This window comes from Ranitomeya imitator, chromosome 2 (assembly GCF_032444005.1).
Source record: "Ranitomeya imitator isolate aRanImi1 chromosome 2, aRanImi1.pri, whole genome shotgun sequence".
Classification (NCBI taxonomy): Eukaryota; Metazoa; Chordata; class Amphibia; order Anura; family Dendrobatidae; genus Ranitomeya; species Ranitomeya imitator.
In genome coordinates this window covers 580,596,645-580,620,973 of record NC_091283.1, presented here as the reverse complement: position 1 = coordinate 580,620,973, position 24,329 = coordinate 580,596,645, and the positions used below count along the sequence as shown (strand labels likewise).

Genomic DNA, 24,329 nt, shown 5'->3' with positions numbered 1-24,329 from the left:
TATTATTTTTTTATTAATATTTCGTTTTAAAATGATGTGTAGATGACTTAAAGAATTTCTCTTTGTAAATGCTCATGTTAAAATCGCATTGCAGTCTCATAGCAATCGCACTGCATTCGGATGTAGATCGGGTGCTAGGTGTGAAAAATCAGATTGTACTCGCCCAAAAAATGCATGACACTCGCATGACAATTGCATTACACTCGTCCAACTCTCCTGCATCAAAATCGGACCGTTTTTTAAATCACTAGCGTGTCTCCAGCCTTAAAGTCACTTTTCTTTTTTTTTTAATTGTAATATTTGTTAACTTTTTTTGTGAAAAATGAATCATAATGGCACATGTTAATTTTGGCTCTTTATTTTTGTCTTTAACCTTTTTTTTTCAACTTTTATTATTATTTTATTCACTTATGTAGCAACTTTAGTGCACAACTTGTATGCTCCAGTAAATGCTGCAGAATTTGTGCAAGAAAAATGCACACGTATATGAAATAACAGTTGCGCAAAAATTTTGCAACTTGTTAAAAAATTGCAATTGATAAATCAGCGTAAAACCTCCGGAAACCTTAATCCTCTTCCATAGTGGAAAACAGAAAAAAAATGAAGAAAAAAAGGTGAACACATGAAATAGAGTTTAAAAAAAGGTGCAAATTAAAGAGGAAAGTATATGGAGCCAATGAATAATAGGCAAAAACAACAAAATAAAGGAACATCTTTAACAAAAGATAAATAAAAAAGGGCTCAAATGCAATAACGAACCCGGCCTTTAATATGGAAGTCAGGTTGAAAGCTCCACGTGCCGGAGTCATAAGTGACAGTGTCCCCCCAACCTTTTGTAATGAAAAGTAATGCTTCCATTTTCATTAGTAAAATATTTCCAATGATTAATTTTTTCAAATCTGTATGACAATCAATTGCAGTAATAATGGATTATAAGTAGAAAGAATTGGAAAATATCCAGGAGCATGTGCAGGTTTTAGTCAAAAATTGAACGATGCCTCTAAATTGAGGGCTTGTTGTAAACTCTACATAGCTAAACCTTATTGGCCCATTGTATTGGACTTCAGCTCCGTTACAGACCTGCTAAAAAAATGCCATGCAAAGCCATTTTGGGTAGAAAATCACTATACTTTCAAGGAGGAAAAAGCCATATTTGTACATTTAAAAATACTAACAAAAGTAAAGTAAAGAGGTTTTCCAGCATTGAGTAAAGAGTCTGCTCTTCTCAATGCATTGTACTTGGTATTGTGGCTCAGTCCCAGTAGGGTAGCTACCGGTAGGGCGGTCACCCTGGGCCCCACACTCTGAAGAGCCAACCAATCCCAATATGTAGTAGCTGTAATAGTAATATTAGCTATTAGAAATGTAGTGTAGTTCTTCAGATTCGCTATGTCTCTTTCCTCATGTGCAGGACATTACAAGACCTTTAGGTGACAGTGACAGTTTGGCCTCCTTCACACTTTCTGGTGATTTCTGTACTGGAAAAAGCAGTACTGGTGAGATCTGTGGTCCGTGTCTGTGTGCCATCCGTGTGTGGGATCAGCGCAAACTGTACCACTTTTTCCCAGGTGCCATGTGTTATGCATGTGTCATCCATGTGCACATATGTCGCACGCATTTTGTTTGTGCTACACAAAAAAATACATGTCTGTGTTTTTTTCCACACACGGTACATGTGAAAAATCAGACATGAGCGCACCACTATTGAATACAATGGGTGTGCGTGTGTTTGTATTTGCGGTCCTTAAAAAATGGACATGTGAAGGGGGCCTTAGTCAGCTAGTTGATAGTGGTCATAACATGGATACCTAAAGTCCTGCATTGCCTGCACTTGAGAAGATACATAGCGAATCAGAGGAACTATACTACATTTCTAACTGGAGATATTATTACACCTACTACATATTGGGATAGGATCTTGGGAGATGGGAATACCCCTTTAAACTCTGCGACAGAGCAGGGAGAGATAGTCTCCCTGCACTGCAACTCTCCGCTCAGTAGGCCACAAATCGTTTTAGCCCTGAGGTCTATAGAACGATAGGTTCAGGGCGGAGCAACGCGATGACGTCATCGCACCTCACCACACACTGGACATTAGAATCACGGCGCGATTACATCATTGCATCGGACTGACCTTGCCTGAATTAGGTGAGTATATGATGTTTGATTGGGTTTTTTTTAATTTAACAATGTGTGATTATGTCTTTATGTATGGGGGCTACTACTAAGGGAGCCACAATAGACTGGGGGGACATAATAGTGTGAGGGCTACTACTAAGGGTGCCATAATAGTGTGGGGGCTACTACTAAGGGGGCCATAATAGTCTAGGGGGCTACTACTAAGGGAGCCATAATAGTGTGGGGGCTACTACTAAGGGGGCCAAAATAGTATTGGGCTACTACTAATGGGGCCATAATTGAGTGGGGGCTACTACTAAGGGAGCCATAATAGACTGGGGGACATAATAGTGTGAGGGCTACTACTAAGGAGGCCATAATAGAGTGGGGGATACTACCAAGGGGGCCATAATAGTGTGGGGGCTACTACTAAGGGGGCCATAATAGTGTGGAGGATACTACTAAGGGAGCCATAATAGTGGGGGGGGGGGCTACTACTAAGGGGGGCATAATAGTGTGGGGGCTACTACTAAGGGATCCATAATAGTGTGGGGGGCTACTACTAAGGGGGCCAAAATAGTATTGGGCTACTATTAAAGTGGCCATAATTGAGAAGGGGCTACTGCTAAGCGAGTCATAATAGACTAGGGGACATAATAATGTGAGGGCTACTACTAAGGAGGCCATAATAGAGTGGGGGATACTACCAAGGGGGCCATAATAGTGTGGGAGTTACTACTAAGGGGGCCATAATAGTGTGGGGGCTACTACTAAGGGGACCATAATAGAGTGGGGGCTACTACTAAGGGGGCCATAATAGACTGGGGGATAATACTAACAGGGACCATAATATTAAGGGGGCAATAATGGTGTGGGGGCTACTACTAAGGAGGCCAGAATAGAGTGGAGGATACTACCAAGGGTGTCATAATAGTGTGGGGCTACTACTAAGAAGGCCTAATAGTGTTGGGCTACTACTAAGGGGGCCACAATTGAGTGGGTGTTACTACTTAGGGAGCCATAATAGATTGGGAGATACTAAGGGGGCCATAATATTGTGGGGGCTACTACTAAGGGACCATAATTGAGTACTGTAGGTGCTACTACTAAGGGAGCAATAATAGACTGGGGGCTACTAACAAGGGTGCCATAATAGTGTGGGGGCTACTACTAAGAGGGCCATAATAGTGCAGGAGCTACTATTAAGGGGGCCATAATTGAGTGAGGGCTACTACTAAGGGGCCATAATTGAGTAAGTGCTACTACTAAGGGGGCCATAATAGTGTGGTGGATACTACTAAGCAGGCCATAATACACTGGGGGATACTACTAAGGGAGCCATAATAGACTGGGGAATAACACTAAGAGGGCCATAATAGTGTGGGGGCTACTACTAAGGGGGCCATAATAGTATGGGGGCTACTACTAAGGGGGCCATAATAGAGTGTGGGCTACTACTAAGGGAGCCATAATAAACTTAGGGATACTACTAAGGGGGCTATAATAGACTGGGAGATAATACTAAGGAGGCCATTAGAGTATGTGAGCTACTACTAAGGGGGCCATAATAACGTTGGGGCTACTACTAAAGAGGCTATAAAAAAACAATTTTAAAATGGTGTCCACCGCGCCTATCCAGTAGCAGCTCTCGGCTATCTCTGAGAGCTGCTACTGCGCAGGTGCGGGCAGCGCCATTTCGGATGAGGACATTTTTTTTCTTCAGCAAGAAGGCGCCACTGGCGCATGCACAGTGGCAGCTATGATTTTTTTATTTTTGTCTATCTGAATAACATAAACCACTTTTATTATTGGGACACTAAACATGCAATTCTGCTGCAGCGCATGTGCCATGGCCGGCATCTGCCTGTAGAAGGGTTTTTTTTCCATCAGTATGTACAGACATTCATTATGCAAACTAGGGGGCAGATCACTGAGGGATCAGAGACCAGTCAGCAGTCTGTATTATGAATATCTAGTCAGAGCTCTCAAAACTGAAAATAAAGATTAAGCAACAACCACAAAACGGATTTCATCAACCAAGGTATCACTTAAGGCTACGTTCACATTTGCGTTGTGCGGTGCTGCGTCGGCGACGCAATGCACAACGCAAACCAAAACGCATGCAAAACGCATTGTTTTGCGACGCATGCGTCCTTTTTTTGGCATGATTTTGGACGCAAAAAAAATGCAACTTGCTGCGTCCTCTGCGCCCTGACGCGTGCGCCAAAAAAGATGCATGCATCACAAAATGCAATGCAACGCATGTCCATGCGTCCCCATGTTAAATATAGGGGCGCATGACGCATGCGTCGCCGCAGCTGCGCCCGACGCAGCCCGGCAGAACGCAAATGTGAACGTAGCCTTAATCAGTATAACAGCGCCGACCTGACACTGTGTGTAGGTTACTGTGCACAATCCTGCTGATAGGTTCCCTTGAAGTGAGCACTTATTGTTATAGGGGCACTTAGGATATTTTGACTGTCAAAGTGGCACACAGGGGACATTATTACCTTCTAGGGAGCAAAATGTGGGCACTGTTTTCTAGGGCACTTGCACAGGGCATTAATATATTTTTCACATCGTAGAGACAGACTGAATTCTTCAGCCCAGGTATCATTTTAATCAGTATAACACTGCCACCCTGACAGTGTCTGCAGTTTACTTACCAAAATCCTGCTGAGAGGCTCTCTTTAAACTATTCTCCTATTTGAACATCAATCAGGTTTTCAATGTAAGTATATTGAGTTTAGGACATACCGTTCCATGGATTTGTACAATATTTTCCCAACACTGTATCGCAGCACTTTTTAGGATATTTACAGTCATAGTCAGTAACACATAGGTCTGTTTCAGTTGCTGTGACTTCTGACTCAGATGGGCATTCACCGGATCTCTCTTAAAAGAAAAAAAAGTCATCAACAGCTACAAAAAGACAGCTTTGAGATATTTCTTTTTTTTAACTCTTTTTATTGAAAGGTTCAACATGATAAAAAGTTACAAACATATAATATCAAAGTATAAGGTCAGAGTGATTCAAACATTTACCTTTATCCATTCAATACAAAAACATGGATGTAACATCACTGTTCTGTCTCTGCCATCAAATTTGTTACCTCCGATTATCTGTTTGCATAATTTGCAGGTTTCTCAGTATTGATCTATTCATACCTTTATTTATCTGTAGTGCTTTTGCTCCCTCTAATGGTCAGAGTCATGTTTACAGTTCTATTTTCTGTTTTTGTATTTTCCATGTCTGATTCTCCTCCCCTTTGCAATGCATTATGGTAGCTCAGCCTCCATCTCCCTCCATTTTCTCTTCACTTCCTTCAGTCTGCTTTCAAGGAAAGACGCTTGTACTTCATCCCCCTTGCTATTGCATTGCCGGTATGTCTTTATGTTTTCTCTAGATAATTCCTGCTCTATATTAGCTTAGCCTAGCCAGTTGTACTCCTAGTTCAGTTACTAGCTTTCTAAATGTTATGCATAATGTATATCATGTGTAGTACAGTATGTATTTCTTCTATACCATGCACTGATTCTATGTATATTAGGGTTGAGTGACTTTTACTTTTTTAGGATCGAGTCGGGTTTCGCAAAACCCGACTTTGTCAAAAGTCGGGTCGGGTGAAATCGGACGATTATCACGAAAAGTCGGTGATCGACCGAAACACGAAACCCAATGTAAGTCAATGGGGAATCAAAGTCGGCAGTGAGTGGAGGACAGGAAAACACCTACAGTGCCCAATTTAATGTCAAAAACATCAATTCTTATCACTTAAGCTTGTGAATCTTAATTTACCTTATAATAATAGTTAGGCATTGAAAATTGGGGGTCACTTGGCTAACGTTGTGGGGGGTAGGCAGTGACGCTGCTACCATGAGGTGATTTGAGCTCTTTGGCTCAGGCAGCAGAAGAGAGGGGGCGGCACATTCTGTAGTATTATACTCACCTACTCCCGGCGCGGTCCCTGGATGTCCCTGCTTCTTCCAGCGCTGCAGATTCTTCCTGCACTGAGCGGTCACATGGTACCGCTCATTACATAAATGAATATGCGGCTCCACCTCCCATAGAGGTGGAGCCGCATATTCATTTATGTAATGAGCGGTAACTGTGACCGCTCAATACAGGAAGAAGATGCAGCGGTGGAAGAAGCAGGGACGCAACGCCAGCAGTAGGTGAGTATACGGGGAGGGGGAGCGCAGCGCTGCGCGATATTTACCTCTCCTCACTATAGGGGGCAAGTGACTGTGCGGAGCATCTTATGGGGCCATAACACTTGTGCAGCATTATAAGGGGCAAGTGGCTGTGCGGAGCATCTTATGGGGCCATAACTCTTGTGCAGCACTATAAGGGGCAAGTGGCTGTGCGGAGCATTTTATGGGGCCATAACTCTTGTGCAGCACTATAAGGGGCAAATGGCTGTGCGGAACATCTTATGGGGCCATAACTCTTGTGCAGCACTATAAGGGGTAAGTGGCTGTGCAGAGCATCTTATGGGGCCATAACACTTGTGCAGCACTATAAGGGGCAAGTGGCTGTACGGAGCATCTTATGGGGCCATAACACTTGTTCAGCACTATAAGGGGCAAGTGGCTGTGCGGAGAATCTTATGGGGCCATAACACTTGTGCAGCATTATAAGGGGCAAGTGACTGTACGGAGCATCTTATGGGGCCATAACACTTGTGCAGCACTATAAGGGGCAGTGACTGTATGGTGCATCTTATGGGGCCATAACGCTTGTGCAGCACTATAAGGGGCAGTGACTGTATGGAGCATCTTATGGGGCCATAACGATTGTGCAGCACTATAAGGGGCAAGTGACTATGGAGCATCTTATGGGGCCATAACACTTGTGCAGCACTATAAGGGGCAAGTGGCTATACGGAGCATCGATCTTATGGGTCCATAACGCTTGTGCAGCACTATATAGGGCAAATATCTCTATGGAGCATCTTATGGGGCCCTTATTACCCTTCATGCAGGATTATATGGGGCATATTTTAATATGGAGCATCTAATGGGGCCCATCAAACTTTATGGAGCATTATATGAGGCTCCTGATTCAATATGGATATTCAAAAACATTTAACCTACTGATGTCTCAATTAATTTTACTTTTATTGGTATCTATTTTTACTTTTGAAATTTACCAGTAGCTGCTGCATTTTCCACCTCCACCCTAGGCTTATTCTCGAGTCATTAAGTTTTCCCAGTTTTTTGTGGCAAAATTAGGGGGGTCGGCTTATACTACTCGGGTCGGCTTATACTCGAGTATATACAGTAACTGGATTTGCGCTGCTAGGTTTTTGGGTTTTTTTTTGGTTTTTTTTATAAAACTCCGGGGTCAAGTGCCCGCCCCCCCTCCTCCCTCCCTCCAAAAGCAGGGACTGTGTGGGGGGGTGCCATTTTTCTGTTCGCCTCAGGCAGCAGAGAGGCTAGGTTCACTACTGGGGGTAGGGCTGGTTCAAGTTTTTCGTGGGCCCAGGAAACGCGGACTACGTCACGGCGGTGGAGCAGGGAGAGATAAGTATTAAAACTTTGCAAGTGCTGTGATCCCGAGCAAGCAGGGGGGCCCACTTGTTCGCATTGGCACTGGCACAGGGCCCCTCAAAGTACGGCGGTGTGTTTGATGGTGGGGGCGCCTCCCACCGCAGAGACACTTTTGCGTACTATGAGGGGCCCTGTGCCAGTGATGTCGCCAACGAGTATGCCCCCCCACCTGATGAAGGAACCTGCACTTTCATCTGCACCTTCCTCTTTGTTCCCGTGTAAGGTGGTATAGTATGCGGGAAGGGGAACCTGACTTTCAGCAGGGTCAGATTCTGGCTGTGTAGAGTGCAAGGGGAATGTAGTGGTCTGGGTCAATGTACCAGCAGACTCATGTAGCAGTGGCTGGCCAATGGGCAGGATGAGGAGGAAACACAGATATAGTCCCAAAGAATAAAGTAGGCTAAATGCAGTTCAAAATTGGTAACATGACTAAACAGGCGGCATAGCTTTGTTCAGTGGAGAAAAACTGTAATGAGTGGCAGACACAGTTAGTAGGCCCAAGTAATAAAGTGGGCCAAATGCAGTTCAAAATTGGTAACAGGAGTAAACAGGGGGCACTGCTTTGTTCAGTGGAGGAGAACAACAAGCAGCGGCAGACACAGTTAGTAGGCCCAACCAAACAAGTAGGCCAAATGCAGTGTAATATCTGATATTGGCCGAAAGCCTGAAGATTGAAGCTCAGCTTTGTTCAGTTGAGAAAAGCAAGCAGCCACAGACACCGTTAGTACGCCCAACCAAACCAGTAGGCCAAATGCAGTTTAATATCTGATATGGGCCGAAAGCCTGAAGATTGAAGCTCAGATTTGTTCAGTGGAGGAGAACACCAAGCAGCCGCAGACACCGTTAGTACGCCCAACCAAACCAGTAGGCCAAATGCAGTTTAATATCTGATATAGGCCGAAAGCCTGAAGATTGAAGCTCAGATTTGTTCAGTGGAGGAGAACACCAAGCTGCGGCACACACAGTTAGTACGCCCAACCAAACCAGTAGCCCAAATGCAGTTTAATATCTGACATAGGCCGAAAGCCTGAAGATTGAAGCTCAGATTTGTTCTGTGGAGGAGAACACCAAGCAGCAGGCAGACACTGTTAGTACGCCCAACCAAATCAGTAGCCCATATGCAGTTAAATATCTGCTATGGGCCGAAAGCCTGAAGATTGAAGCTCAGATTTGTTCAGTGGAAGAGAACACCAAGCAGCGCTAGACACCGTTAGTACTCCCAACCAAACCAGTAAGCCAAATGCAGTTTAATATCTGCTATAGGCCGAAAGCCTGAAGATTGAAGCTCAGATTTGTTCTGTGGAGGAGAACACCAAGCAGCGGCAGACACCGTTAGTACGCCCAACCAAACAAGTAGCCGAAATGCAGTTTGATATCTGATATAGGCCGAAAGCCTGAAGATTGAAGCTCAGCTTTGTTCAGTTGAGAAAAGCAAGCAGCCGTAGACACCGTTAGTACACCCAACCAAACCAGTACGCCAAATGCAGTTTAATATCTGATATAGGCCGAAAGCCTGAAGATTGAAGCTCAGCTTTGTAAAGTGGAGGAGAACACCAAGCAGCGGCAGACACCGTTAGTACACCCAACCAAACCAGTAGCCCAAATGCAGTTTAATATCTGATATGGGCCGAAAGCCTGAAGATTGAAGCTCAGATTTGTTCAGTGGAGGAGAACACCAAGCAGCGGCAGACACCATTAGTACGCCCAACCAAACCAGTAGCCCAAATGCAGTTTAATATCTGATATAGGCCGAAAGCCTGAAGATTTAAGCTCAGCTTTGTTCAGTTGAGAAAAGAAAGCAGCCGCAGACACCATTAGTACGCCCAACCAAATCAGTAGCCCATATGCAGTTTAATATCTGATATGGGCCGAAAGCCTGAAGATTGAAGCTCAGATTTGTTCTGTGGAGGAGAACACCAAGCAGCGGCAGACACCGTTAGTACGCGCAACCAAACCAGTAGCCCAAATGCAGTTTGATATTTGATATAGGCTGAAAGCCTGAAGATTGAAGCTCAGCTTTGTTCAGTTGAGAAAAGCAAGCAGCCGCAGACACCTTTAGTACGCCCAACCAAACCAGTAGGCCAAATGCAGTTTAATATCTGATATAGGCCGAAAGCCTGAAGATTGAAGCTCAGCTTTGTAAAGTGGAGGAGAATACCAAGCAGCGGCAGACACCGTTAGTACGCCCAACCAAACCAGTAGCCCAAATGCAGTTTAATATCTGATATATGCCGAAAGCCTGAAGATTGAAGCTCAGATTTGTTCAGTGGAGGAGAACACCAAGCAGCGGTAGACACCGTTAGTACGCCCAACCAAACCAGTAGGCCAAATGCAGTTTAATATCTGATATAGGCCGAAAGCCTGAGGATTGAAGCTCAGATTTGTTCTGTGGAGGAGAACACCAAGCAGCGGCAGACACCATTAGTACGCCCAACCAAACCAGTAGCCCAAATGCAGTTTGATATCTGATATAGGCTGAAAGCCTGAAGATTTAAGCTCAGCTTTGTTCAGTTGAGAAAAGCAAGCAGCCGCAGACACCGTTAGTACGCCCAACCAAACCAGTAGGCCAAATGCAGTTTAATATCTGATATAGGCCGAAAGCCTGAAGATTGAAGCTCAGAATTGTTCAGTGGAGAAGAACACCAAGCAGCGGCAGACAACATTAGTACGCCCAACCAAACCAGTAGCCCAAATGCAGTTTAATATCTGATATAGGCTGAAAGCCTGAAGATTGAAGCTCAGCTTTGTTCAGTTGAGAAAAGCAAGCAGCCGCATACACCATTAGTACGCCCAACCAAACCAGTAGCCCAAATGCAGTTTAATATCTGATATAGGCTGAAAGCCTGAAGATTTAAGCTCAGCTTTGTTCAGTTGAGAAAAGAAAGCAGCCGCAGACACCATTATTACACCCAACCAAACCAGTAGCCCAAATGCAGTTTAATATCTGATATAGGCCGAAAGCCTGAAGATTTAAGCTCAGCTTTGTTCAGTTGAGAAAGGCAAGCAGCCGCAGACACCGTTAGTACGCCCAACCAAACCAGTAGGCCAAATGCAGTTTAATATCTGATATATGCCGAAAGCCAGGAAATTGAAGCTCAGATTTGTTCAGTGGAGGAGAACACCAAGCAGCGGCAGACACCATTAGTACGCCCAACCAAACCAGTAGCCCCAAGGCAGTTTAATATTTGATATAGGCCGAAAGCCTGAAGATTGAAGCTCAGCTTTGTTCAGTTGAGAAAAGCAAGCAGCCACAGGCACCGTTAGTAGGCCCAACCAAACGATTATATGAAGGAAAGCCACCTATGCCAAGCATGGTATCCATCCACAGACAGCTGTTTCGGGGTTTTGCCCCACACCAGATTCCTACTCCACACTGATGAGGGGCAAAACCCCGAAACAGCTGTCTGTGGATGGATACCATGCTTGGCATAGGTGGCTTTCCTTCATAGGATGCTGCCCTTCCCGTGGTTGTTCCTTCCCGGGGAAAGGCCTGGCTATTCACTGCTTGCGTTGAGAAACACGTGATGGTGTCTCCGCAGCTTCTTTACATGCATCTGCATATTTCCCATAAGGGATGGGGGCAGTGTTCTGGAATCACTGCGTTGAGAAACACGTGATGGTGTCTCCGCAGTGTTGGATGTTTTGGTCTCCCCGAGGCCAATCATCTGTGCCTTTACAACCAAACGATTAGGCCAAATGCAGTTTAATACTTAATATAGGCTCAAAGCCTCAAAATTGAAGGTCAGCTTTATTCAGTGTAGGACACCAAGCAGCGGCACACACCATTTGTAGGCCCAACCAAACAAGTAGGCCAGATGCAGTTTAATATCTGACATCGGATGAAAACTGAGGCTCAGCTTTTTTCATTAGAGGACAACTGTAATGGGAGGCAGACACAGTTAGTAGGCATAAATAAGAAAGTAGGCAAAATGCAGTTCAAAATTGGTTAGTGGAGTACACAGGCGGCATAGCTTTGTTCAGCGGAGGACAGCTGTAATAATTGGCTCAGACAGACAGAGTAGGCCTACAATTAAAAAAGGTGGCTAATTGCAGTTCAAAATTTGTAACAAGAGTACACAGTCGGCATAGCGTGGTTCAACGGAGAAGGACAAGTGTAATTTGTGGCTCTGACACACTGAGTAGGCGTAAAATAAAAAAGAAGGCTATATACAGTTCACAATTGGTAAGAGGAGTACACAGGCGGCCTTGCTGGGTTCAGCGGTGGAGGACAACTGTTGTGAGAGTCTGACACAGTTACTAGGACAAAATAAATAAGTAGGCTAAATGCTGTTCTAGATTGGTAAGAGGAGTACACAGGCGGCATAGCTTGGTTCAGCGGAGGACTACTGTAATAAGTGGCTCAGACAGACAGACAGACAGAGGCCTAACCGAAAAAAAGGTGGCAAAATGCAGGTCAAAACTGCTAGCAGGACAAAGCAGGCGGCCTAGCTTGTTTCAAGGGGCGGACAGTTGTAATGTGTGGCGCCGACAGACAGACAGACAGAGGTCTAAAATAAAAAACGGTGGCTTCATGCAGTTCTAAACTGCTAGCAGGACTAATCTGGCGGCCTAGTTTGTTTCAGGGGGGACAGTTGTAATGTGTGGCGCCGACAGACAGACAGACAGAGACCTAACCTAAAAAAAAGGTGGCTAAATGCAGGTCAAAACTGCTAGCAGGACTAACCAGGCGGCCTAGCTTGTTTCGGGGGGGACAGTTGTAATGTATGGCGCCGACAGACAGACAGACAGAGGCCTAACCTAAAAAAAGGTGTCTAAATGCAGTTCAAAACTGCTAGCAGGACTAACCAGGCGGCCTAGCTTTTTTCAGGGGGGGCAGTTGTAATGTGTGGAGCAGACAGACAGACAGACAGAGACCTAACCTAAAAAAGGTGTCTAAATGCAGTTCAAAACTGCTAGCATGACTAACCAGGTGGCTTAGCTTGTTTCAGGGGGGGGGACAGTTGTAATGTGTGGAGCAGACAGACAGACGGACAGACAGACAGAGGCCTAATCTAATAAAAGGTGTCTAAATGCAGTTCAAAACTGCTAGCAGGACTAACCAGGCGGCCTAGCTTTTTCAGGGGGGGGGGGTCAGTTGTAATGTGTGGAGCAGACAGACAGAGGCCTAACATAAAAAAGGTGGCTAAATGCAGTTCAAAACTGCTAGCAGGACTTAGCAGGCAGCTTAGCTTGTTTCAGGGGGGGATAGTTGTAATGTTTGGAGCAGACAGACAGACAGACAGAGGCCTAAAATAAAAAACGGTGGCTTCATGCAGTTCAAAACTGCTAGCAGGACTAACCAGGCGGCATAGCTTGTTTCAGGGGGGGACAGTTGTAATGTGTGGTGCAGACAGACAGACATACAGACAGAGGCCTAAAATAAAAAACGGTGGCTTCATGCAGTTCAAAACTGCTAGCAGGACTAATTATTAGGCACAAATAAGTAAGTAGGCTACATGCAGTTCACAATTGGTAACAGGAGTACAGAGGTGTCATAGCTTTGTTCAGCGGAGGACAACTGTTATAAGTGGCTGACACAGTTAGTAGGCCAAAATACTAAAGTGGGCTAAATGTCAGCCAAGGAATTGGTCATAAATAAACTGGTGGCATAGCGAGGTACAGGGGTGGGCTCCTCTGCAGAGTTGCAGACAGGGGTAGTTGGCGCAAAGTATTAAGGGGTCTAAATGGAGGCCAGGACACCTGTATATTTTTACTATCATGTATCATTGCAACAAATTTGTTATGGCAGTGCCATTTAAGGATTTAACAGCACAGACTACACAGTGGTGGGGCAGGGAGAGGTAAGTTTTGCAAGTGGTAGAGTGCAGTTCGAGCTGGGGAGGAACACTCTCTCGTGGGCGGTGGTACTGGCACAGGGCCCCTCATATTACGATGGTGTGTCTGACATTGGTTGTGCACCACCACCGTCAGAGACACTTCATTGTACTATGAGGGACCCTGTGCCAGTGCCGTCGCCCAAGAGTGGGCACACCCACCTGTCCAGGCAAATGGCACTCGCACGGGTGCTTGCGCCAGATGGTGACCACGGCCCTGTGGGGGGAGTCAGCCCATTTAGGGAGGCATAAAAATGGCCTATGGTAGACATTCAACAGCTGCAAATGGAGGAATTGGAGAAGTAAGTAAGAGGAGGACAAAAGCAAGACATTTTTCAGGCAAGCTATGTGTCAGCAGGGGAAGGTGGGGCAAAATAATTTGAAATCCATGATTGGTTCATTTTAATGAAGGTTAGATCATCAACATTTCGGGGAGCCAGACGTGTCCTTTTTTCGGTCAGTATTGAACCAGCAGCACTGAAGACTCTTTTTGAGAGCACACTAGCAGCTGGGCAAGCGAGCTCCTGTAATGCATATTCTGCCAATTCGGGCCAGGTGTCTAGTTTTGATGCCCAGTAATCTAAGGGTAATGACATGTGAGGAAGAACATCGATATTGGCGGAAAAATAGTTGGTAACCATACTGGACAAATGCGGTCTCCTGTCACTTTGAATCGATGCAGCAGTACCTGTCGTGTCTGCGGTCATTGCAAAATCACTCCACAACCTGGTGAGAAATCCCCTCTGTCCAATGCCACTTCAGCTTTGTGCACCTCTAACACCTCTGCCATGTTGCCCCCTACAGCTCGTGTGAGAACCATCAGCGCCGCTGTGTGCTGGGAATGCCTGAACCAAACGGTCTACAAGAGTTGCTTGTATGGTAGCCAATATTTGCTCAAGGTTCTCATGTGGCATGATATTTTGTAATTTGCCTTTGTATCGTGGATCCAGGAGGCAGGCCAACCAGTAATCGTCATCGGTCATCATTTTGATCTACAAAAAAAAATCTACATCACTTGTGGCCCGCAAAAACCCTGTACCTGACCTTGCAATGCCACCAGTTTCTATTGACCCCCTGAGAAGCATCCTCCTCCCATATATATTCAGCCCCATCATCCTCCTCCTCCTCCTCTTCATCCGCCACCTCGTCCCGGAGACTTCCCTGACTAGACAATGGCTGACTGTCATCAAGGCTTCCCTCCTCCTCGGCCGCAGACGCCTGCTCCTTGATGTGCGTCAAACTTTGCATCAGCAGACGCATTAGTGGGATGCTCATGCTTATAATGGCGTCGTCCGCACTGACCAGCCGTGTGCATTCCTCAAAACACTGAAGGACTTGACAGAGGTCTTGGAGCTTCGACCACTGCACACCAGACAACTCCATGTCTGCCATCCAACTGCCTGCCCGTGTATGTGTATCCTCCCACAAATACATAACAGCACGCCTCTGTTCGCACAGCCTCTGAAGCATGTGCAGTGTAGAGTTCCACCTTGTTGCAACGTCTATTATTAGGCGGTGCTATGGAAGATTCAGCGATTGCTGATGGTTAAGAATACGGCTGGAGTGTACGGGCGACCGGCGGATGTGCGAGCAAAGTCTGCGCACCTTCAGGAGCAGGGCTGGTAAATCAGGGTAATTCTTGAGGAAGCACTGCACCACAAGGTTCAAGGTGTGAGCCAGGCAAGATATGTTTCATTTCGGAAAGGGCTATTGCAGCCATACAATTCCTTCCGTTATCACTGACTACCTTGCCTGCCTCAAGATGTACACTGCCCAGCCATGACTGAGTTTCTTGCTGCAAGTACTCGGCCAGTACTTCAGCTGTGTGTCTGTTGTCGCCCAAACACTTCATTTGCAGCACAGCCTGCTGACGCTTACCACTAGCTGTTCCATAATGGGACACCACGGGTGCAACACTGGCAGCTGCTGATGGAGTGTTTGTGTGACTGCGCTCTGTGGACGAGCTTTCGCTTCTGGAGGAGGAGGAGGAGGCGGTGCAAACGCCTACAGCCAACTGTTTCCTAGACCGTGGCCTAGGCAGAACTGTGCCACTATGGCTGTCCCCTGTGGACCCTGCATCCACCACATTAAATCAGTGTGCCATGATGGACACGTCACATCCCTGGCCATGCCTACTGGTCCATGCATCAGTTGTGAGGTGCACCTTTCTACTGACCGATTGCCTTAGTGCATGGACAATGCATTCTTTGACATGTTGGTGGAGTGCTGGGATGGCTTTTCTCGCAAAGAAGTGTCGACTGGGTAGGTCAGAGCGTGGTACTGCGTAGCCCATCAGGGCTTCGAAAGCTTGGCTTTCAACCAACCGGTAGGGCATCATCTCTAACGAGATTAGTCTAGCAATGTAGCCGTTCAAACCCTGTGTACGCGGATGAGAGGAAGAGTACTTTCTTTTCCTATCGAGAGTCTCTTGTAGGCTGAGCTGGACTGGAGAGCTGCATATGGTGGAACTATAATTTTTTTCATTTTTTGACTAGCACTTGCTCATTTACTGTGACTTCTTTGCAACAGAGTATTTTTGACCTCGCTGTGCTCTTTTTGTGTCTTCAAGTTTCTTGGTGGTGTGAACAGGTTTCTACAGACTTGTTCACTGTGCAAGTAGCCCATGTGTTTTGGTTCTATAATTCTTCTCTTGTTTCTACAAGACTGGGGAGTCCACCACTCCTCTGTGGGCCATTTGCACTAAAGCTGTTCCATCCTGCATGTCCACATGGATATTTTCTCTCTGAACCCTGCTTATACAGATACTATACAGATGATCAGGTTTTTAAATACATCAGATAGGGATTATATACATTAGATAGGACTGCTCTATTATGGGTATACCTTGGCGATTGGTGGAGCAGCTTAATATACATTTTTTTGCAAAAAAATGTATTAACTAAATACCCTGTATTTTTTTCATTTTTTGGCTAGCACTTGCTCATTTACTGTGACTTCTTTACAACAGAGTATTTTTGACCTCGCTGTGCTCTTTTTGTGTCTTCAAGTTTCTTGGTAGTGTGAACAGGTTTCTACAGACTTGTTCACTGTGCAAGTAGCCCATGTGTTTTGGTTCTATATGGTGGAACTAGCGGGGGTGGTGGTGGGCATGGCAGATTGAGAGAGGCTTGGTGATGGTATTCTTGATGTGGGCCTACCTACAGTGTTTCCAACCAAGAACCTTGTGATTCCCTGACTGCTTTGGCCTTGCGACAATACCTCCACATTTGTTACTGGTGGTGTCATAACCGGTGGGCTTACAGTGAGGGAAGCAATGTTGCATTGCTGATTAACTTCAATATGAGCAGGTGCATCAACGGAGTTTGGTAGTTAGTCCATGCTTCCAAGTGCCTGCTGGTTAGATGTCTATGCATGCACGTTGTATTTAAACTTTGTAGATTCTTCCCTCTGCTAAAGGTCTTGGAGCATTTCTTACATATAACTTTGGACTGATCATTCGGATCTTGGTTAAAAAATTGCCACACTGCACTCGTCCTACTATGGAATACCTTTTCAGGCTTTGCACACCGTGCTACTGTCACCGGATTGCAACGCTGTCCTACACCTGTTGTGGTTTTTGACACACGTTTTGGGCCTGATGCGGGCCTGCCAGATGACAGCTTTTGCAATGTAGATGGCTGCTGCAGATCATCCTCCTCTGCTTCTGAGCTACAGGCAGCGGCACCCTCTTCCCCCAATGGCTGCCAATCAGGGTCAACAACTGGGTCATCTATCACCTCCTCTTCAATGTCATGTGCACCGTCCTCTGTGTCACCGTGTAAGGTGCTATAGCGTTCGGGACTGGGCACCATAGTCTCATCAGGGTCAGATTCGGGCTCAGTACACTGCGAGGGCAAAGTAGTGATCTGAGTCAATGGAACAGCATAATAATCAAGCTGTGGCTGTGCATCTGTGCACTCCATGTCCGATTCATCTTGTAATGGGCTGTTAACAATTTCCCGTTCTAACCCACGCATGGTATGTGTAAAGAGCTCCATGGAGTAAAGTGTAGTGTTGCCTGCCGCATCCTTCACTTTTGTTTTGGGTGAAGGACACAAGGAAGCAACTTTTTCCGGACCTGGAGCAGCCACTGACGACTTGCTGGTTTTAGATTTCGAAGCTTCTGAAGAGGAGGTGAAAGAGCTAGAGGCTGAGTCAGCAAGGAAAGCCAAAACTTGTTCCTGCTGCTCCAGCTTTAAAAGCTGTTTTCCAGCTCCCAGATAAGGGAGCCTTCGAGGCCTTGTGTAGCCAGACGATGACGCTGCCTCAACACCTCGAGCCTTCGGTGCTATCTTGCTTTTCCCAGTACCACCAGATGCTCCACTACCACCACCACCATCAGTACCAGCTGGCAATGACCGCCCACGGCCTCTTCCACCAGACTTCCTCATTTTTGCGGAAATGTTACCAAAATAACAACCGTTATATGCTACTGTTAAACAAGGTAGAAGGTGTATATTAACTTTTGGAGAATTTATATCTCCCTTTTTTTGGCGGGAAGACTGCAGGAAAAAACAGGCCCTGTGTATTACACCACACAATGTACAAGGCAGAATGTGGCTGGCAGATATACGCCAAACAGAACTCACGTAGATCCACTAAGTGGCAATTTAAAGCTCCCTTTTTTGGGGGGGGGAGACTGCAGGAAAAAACAGGCCCTGTGTATTACACCACACAATGTACAAGGCAGAACGTGGCTGGCAGATATACGCCAAACAGAACTCACGTAGATCCACTTAGTGGCAATTTAAAGCTCCCTTTTTTGGGGCGGGGAGACTGCAGGAAAAAACAGGCTCTGTGTATGACACCACACAATGTACAAGGCAGAATGTGGCTGGCAGATATACGCCAAACAGAACTCACGTAGATCCACTAAGTGGCAATTTAAAGCTCCCTTTTTTTGGGGGGGGGAGACTGCAGGAAAAAACAGGCCCTGTGTATTACACCACACAATGTACAAGGCAGAACGTGGCTGGCAGATATACGCCAAACAGAACTCAAGTAGATCCACTAAGTGGCAATTTAAAGCTCCCTTTTTTTTGGGGGGGGGGAAACTGCAGGAAAAAACAGGCCCTGTATATTACACCACACAATGTACAAGGCAGAACGTGGCTGGCAGATATACGCCAAACAGAACTCACGTAGATCCACTAAGTGGCAATTTAAAGCTCCTTTTTTGGGGGGGGAGTCTGCAGGAAAAAACAGGCCCTGTGTATTATACAACACAATGTACAAGGCAAAACGTGGCTGGCAGATATACGCCAAACAGAACTCACGTAGATCCACTTAGTGGCAATTTAAAGCTCCCTTTTTTTGGGGGGGGGGGGGGAGACTGCAGGCAAAAACAGGCCCTGTGTATTACACCACACAATGTACAAGGCAGAACGTGGCTGGCAGATATGCGCCAAAGAGAACTCACGTTGATCCACTAAGTGGCAATTTAAAGCTCCCTTTTTTTGGGGGGGTAGACTGCACGAAAAAACAGGCCCTGTGTATTACACCACACAATGTACAAGGCAGAACGTGGCTCGAAGATATACGCCAAACAGAACTCACATGGATCCACTAAGTGGCAATTTAAAGCTCCCTTTTTTTGGGGGGGGAGTGTGATGTGCTGCTGCAGTGCAGTATAGGGCAATCTCCACCAGGGGGTGCTGGCTAAGGAAAAGAGGTTGCACACACAGCACAGTAACACTGAACAACAACACAGGTGTCACAGGTAATGAAAGGGACATGAAACAAGCCAAGGTCATACACGGAGATAACAGCGCGGTACAGAAGGGGCGAGCAGAGAATCGTCGGGGACAAGCAAGATGTCAGAACCTACCGGGAACGTGGTAACCAAAACGTGAGACAGAGACGGAGTCGGGGTACAGGCCAAAGGTCAGAACAAGTCATAAACGGGTGTAGGCCGTCAGAGGCAAACAGGAACACATTAACAGGGATCAGGTCAGGAGCTCAAACCTTGCAGCATGAACTATAGCTGACACTGGCCCAATGGCTACAGAGGACTGAAATAGTTCAGCCAGCTCCAGGGTGAGGCAGAGAGGATTAACTCCCACATGACCAGTCCAGAGACAAGAGCTGAACATAATCTCAGAACTGGATCATGACAGGGAGACTGCAGGAAAAAACATATAATAGGTAAATAACTTGGCACTCAACTTGTGGATGGTGATGATATTAAGAAATGTTTTTTTATTATTTGGATAGCAGTCCAAATTAAACGTTTCGGTCAAATATTAGACCTTCTTCAGTAAACTGCATTACAAATACATGACAGAATATAAACAATAGTAAGTATACAAAAGCAATAACAAATAAAGAGAAGTAAACAATAAAAAATAAGATAAATCTCACAATCATTGTGTGATATGTGATGGATTGGAGGGCAGGAGAGATAAGGTAGGGGTAGAGGAATATCTTTTACATACCCGACTGCTTATGTGACGAAAATGTAAGATATCACTGGATGTAGAGTAGGTCCTATGGTGTGATTTCAAACGGACCTCTATGGGGAAATAATAGTGAAAAGGGAAACTATGTAGTAAGGTGTGCGGTATATCTAGCAGAAATAGTAAATAGTGACGGTATACTTACCGGTAAAGAAAAGGATCAATACAACTTCTGAGCCTAACATTCCAGATTGGAAGTAAAAAACGTGGCTGTAATATAACATATAGAGATACTAAGATAACTAGCATGGAGGGATATACCCAAACCTATGGGGAGTATATAGAGATTCTCACCTAGTATAACTAGCTCAACGTGAACAAGAGGCTGGGTATCTCCACTGTGGTTTCAGGAGATAGGTTGATACCCAGTATAATAGCTGTAATATAGGGTATATAACAAAAGAGAATGTATAAGTGCCATCCCTATACATGGGAACGTGTTGTTTAGTATAAGAAATATGATTCTCACCATAAATAAGAAAAGAGACTGTATCTCGTATATTCTGGCATCAAGTCTGAGGGAGGAATAAAATACATAAGAATATGATGTGGTCCTATGTATATACCACTTAGTGGGAAAATGGGCCCCAAAAAAAGAAAGATGTGTAGAATATAGCTCACCTATTGATTAAAGCTCACTAGGAATCCTCATAAAGTGGGCGCACTTGTTAAGTCCGCTGCCTGTGGTACAGCCAGAGTGTTAGACATGTCCGTACTATATATCTGGAATGTCCGTGAGGTAAAGGTATTATAGAACCTTGGAGGAAGCTTACCAGTCTATGGTGGGTGAGTGGTGTACCTCAACGCGGTGTCCGCCGCTAGTTGAATGGCATAGTGCCTGTGGAGCATGTTTAAATAACTACAGGGCGGGACCATGTGTGCCGAAACCGGTAGTGCGTCATGGATCGTGACGCGAACTTCCGGTGTACCAGGGTCCGTTCCGCTGTCATGGAAACTGACAGCACAAGCGGTCACCTGATCGCTGCATGTCAGGAGTCTAGAGAATGGTAGTGAGCGTGATGCGGTGAGTTGCTACAACAGGAAGTGCGTCACTGGTCATGACGCAAACTGCAGGAAAAAACAGGCCCTGTGTATTACACCACACAATGTACAAAGCAGAACGTGGCTGGCAGATATACGCCAAACAGAACTCACGTAGATCCACTAAGTGGCAATTTAAAGCTCCCTTTTTTGGGGGGGGGGTGGAGACTGCAGGAAAAAACAGGCCCTGTGTATTACACCACACAATGTACAAGGCAGAACGTGGCTGGCAGGTATACACCAAACAGAACTCACGTAGATCCACTTAGTGGCAATTTAAAGCTCCCTTTTTTTTTGGGGGGGGGGGAGACTGCAGGAAAAAACAGGCCCTGTGTATTACACCACACAATGTACAAGGCAGAACGTGGCTGGCAGATATACGCCAAACAGAACTCATGTTGATTCACTTAGTGGCAATTTAAAGCTCCCTTTTTTTTGGGGGGGGGAGACTGCAGGAAAAAACAGGCCCTGTGTATTACACTACACAATGTACAAGGCAGAACGTGGCTGGCAGATATATAAAAAATACAAGGGCTGTAGTAGAATTTCAATCTCTCCACAATGATCAAAGGACAAGTATGGCAGCAATAAAAAGGACTGCTGCACACAAAAGAGTGTGGACAAAGAAACAAGAGAACTGTGCAGAAAGAAGCAACAGGATTTTTGCTTTGAAAAAAGCAGTTGGTTTGCACAGCGGCGTACATACAGCAATGCAGCTTTCAGGGAGCCTTATAAGGCAGCCTAAGAAGCTACAGAGCTGATGCATTAAAAAAAAAATCCACTGTCCCTGCAAAGAAAAGGTGGTGTTGGACAGTGGAAATCGCTACAGCACAAGCGGTTTGGGGGTAATCTTCCCTCCCTAACTATATCCCTTCTTCTGACGAAGCTGCAGCAACCTCTGCCTATGCTCAGATCGGCAGAAGTAAGATGGCGGTCGGCGTGCACTCCCCTTTATAGCCCCTGTGACGCCGCAGAAAGCAAGCCAATCACTGCCATGCCCTTCTCTAAGATGGTGGGGGCCGAGACCTATGTCATCACGCTGCCCACACTCTGCGTGCACCTTCATTGGCTGAGAAATGGTGCTTAAAGCGTCATATGAAACGCGACTTTGACGCGCAGATTGCAGACCTCATGGCCGATTCCACAGTGGGATCGGGTCAGGTTTCACGAAACCCGACTTTGCCAAAAGTCGGCGATTTTTTAAATTGTCCGATCTGTTTCGCTCAACCCTAATGTATATCATTGTTTACAGTTTCACCGCATCAATATACCACTACGTTTAATAAAGCACAGACTCAACCACAGTCTCCTTATTGGACTCCGGTATAGCGGTTTAGCTGCCTGTACAGCTACGTGAGCCTGCCTTATTTAGTGAGGACAGAACAATAACTCTCTCAATAATAAGCAAATAAAGAAAAGCGAACAAACAAATTGCAACATAATATATTAGGACAATTTCTGTTATGAAGCATTGCACTCTCAACTAAATAACTGGTTCCTTATCAAAATTCAGAACATGTACTAATTCGGGCCATATTAGAAGTCTATGTATATCATGAATCACATTCCATGTGTTTAAAGGTACACACATCAGGGCTCATAACATGAGATTGACGAAGTCATGGCATTAGGGGATAAGTGCATTAACCCCTTTCTGACATCGGACGTACTATCCCGTCCATGTGGGGTGGGCCCCTATGACCATGGACGGGATAGTACGTCCAGCGCGATCGGCGGCGCTCACGGGGGGAGCGCCGCCGATCGCGGCCGGGTGTCAGCTGTTTATCGCAGCTGACATCCGGCACTATGTGCCAGGAGCGGTCACGGACCGCCCCCGGCACATTAACCCCTGGCACACCGCGATCAAAGATGATCGCGATGTGCCGGCGGTACAGGGAAGCTTCCCACAGGGAGGGGGCTCCCTGCGGGCTTCCCTGAGCCCCCCGCAGCAACGCGATGTGATCGCGTTGCTGCGAGGGTCTCACCTCCCTCCCTGCTCCCTCCAGCCCCGGATCCAAGATGGCCGTGGATCCGGGTCCTGCAGGGAGGGAGGTGGCTTCACAGAGCCTGCTTAGAGCAGGCACTGTGAAGGCTGCAGCGCTGCATGTCAGATCAGTGATCTGACAGAGTGCTGTGCAAACTGTCAGATCACTGATCTGTGATGTCCCCCCCTGGGACAAAGTAAAAAAGTAAAAAAAAAAAATTTCAAATGTGTAAAAAAAAAAAAAAAAAAAAATATTCCAAAATAATGAAAAAAAAAATATATATTATTACCATAAATACATTTCTTTATCTAAATAAAAAAAAAAAACAATAAAAGTACACATATTTAGTATCGCCGCGTCCGTAACGGCCGACCTATAAAACTGGCCCACTAGTTAACCCCTTCAGTAAACACCGTAAGAAAAAAATAAAAAAAAGAGGCAAAAAACAACGCTTTATTATCATACCGCCGAACAAAAAGTGGAATAACACGCGATCAAAAAGACAGATATAAATAACCATGGTACCGCTGAAAACCTCATCTTGTCCCGCAAAAAACGAGCTGCCATACAGCATCATCAGCAAAAAAATAAAAAAGTTATAGTCCTGAGAATAAAGCGATGCCAAAATAATTATTTTTTTCTATAAAATAGTTTTTATTGTATAAAAGCGCCAAAACATAAAAAAATGATATAAATGAGGTGTCGCTGTAATCGTACTGACCCGAAGAATAAAACTGCTTTATCAATTTTACCAAACGCGGAACGGTATAAACGCCTCCCCCAAAAGAAATTCATGAATAGCTGGTTTTTGGTCATTCTGCCTCACAAAAATCGGAATAAAAAGCGATCAAAAAATGTCACGTGCCCGAAAATGTTACCAATAAAAATGTCAACTCGTCCCGCAAAAAACAAGACCTCACATGACTCTGTGGACCAAAATATAGAAAAATTATAGCTCTCAAAATGTGGTAACGCAAAAAATATTTTTTGCAATAAAAAGCCTCTTTCAGTGTGTGATGGCTGCCAATCATAAAAATCCGCTAAAAAACCCGCTATAAAAGTAAATCAAACCCCCCTTCATCATCCCCTTAGTTAGGGAAAAATTAAAAAAATGTATTTATTTCCATTTTCCCATTAGGGCTAGGGTTAGAGTTAGGGCTAGGGTTAGGGCTAGGGCTAGGGTTAGGGCTAGGGTTAGGGCTAGGGTTAGGGTTAGGGTTAGGGCTAGGGTTAGGGCTAGGGTTAGGGCTAGGGTTAGGGCTAGGGTTAGGGTTAGGGCTAGGGTTAGGGCTAGGGCTAGGGTTAGGGCTAGGGTTAGGGTTAGGGTTAGGGTTAGGGCTAGG

The 24,329-nt window shown here is 45.5% G+C and overlaps 1 protein-coding gene across 1 annotated transcript in view; it reads right to left on the bottom strand.

Annotated features, from left to right (window-relative positions):
- Window positions 1-24,329, bottom strand: part of WFDC3 (WAP four-disulfide core domain 3) — a 111,249-nt gene that overhangs the window by 2,623 nt on the left and 84,297 nt on the right. Inside the window, exon 5 of the mRNA XM_069752232.1 lies at window positions 4,876-5,013. Coding sequence (XP_069608333.1) covers window positions 4,876-5,013 — 138 coding nt within the window. The remainder of the gene's footprint in view (window positions 1-4,875; window positions 5,014-24,329) is intronic.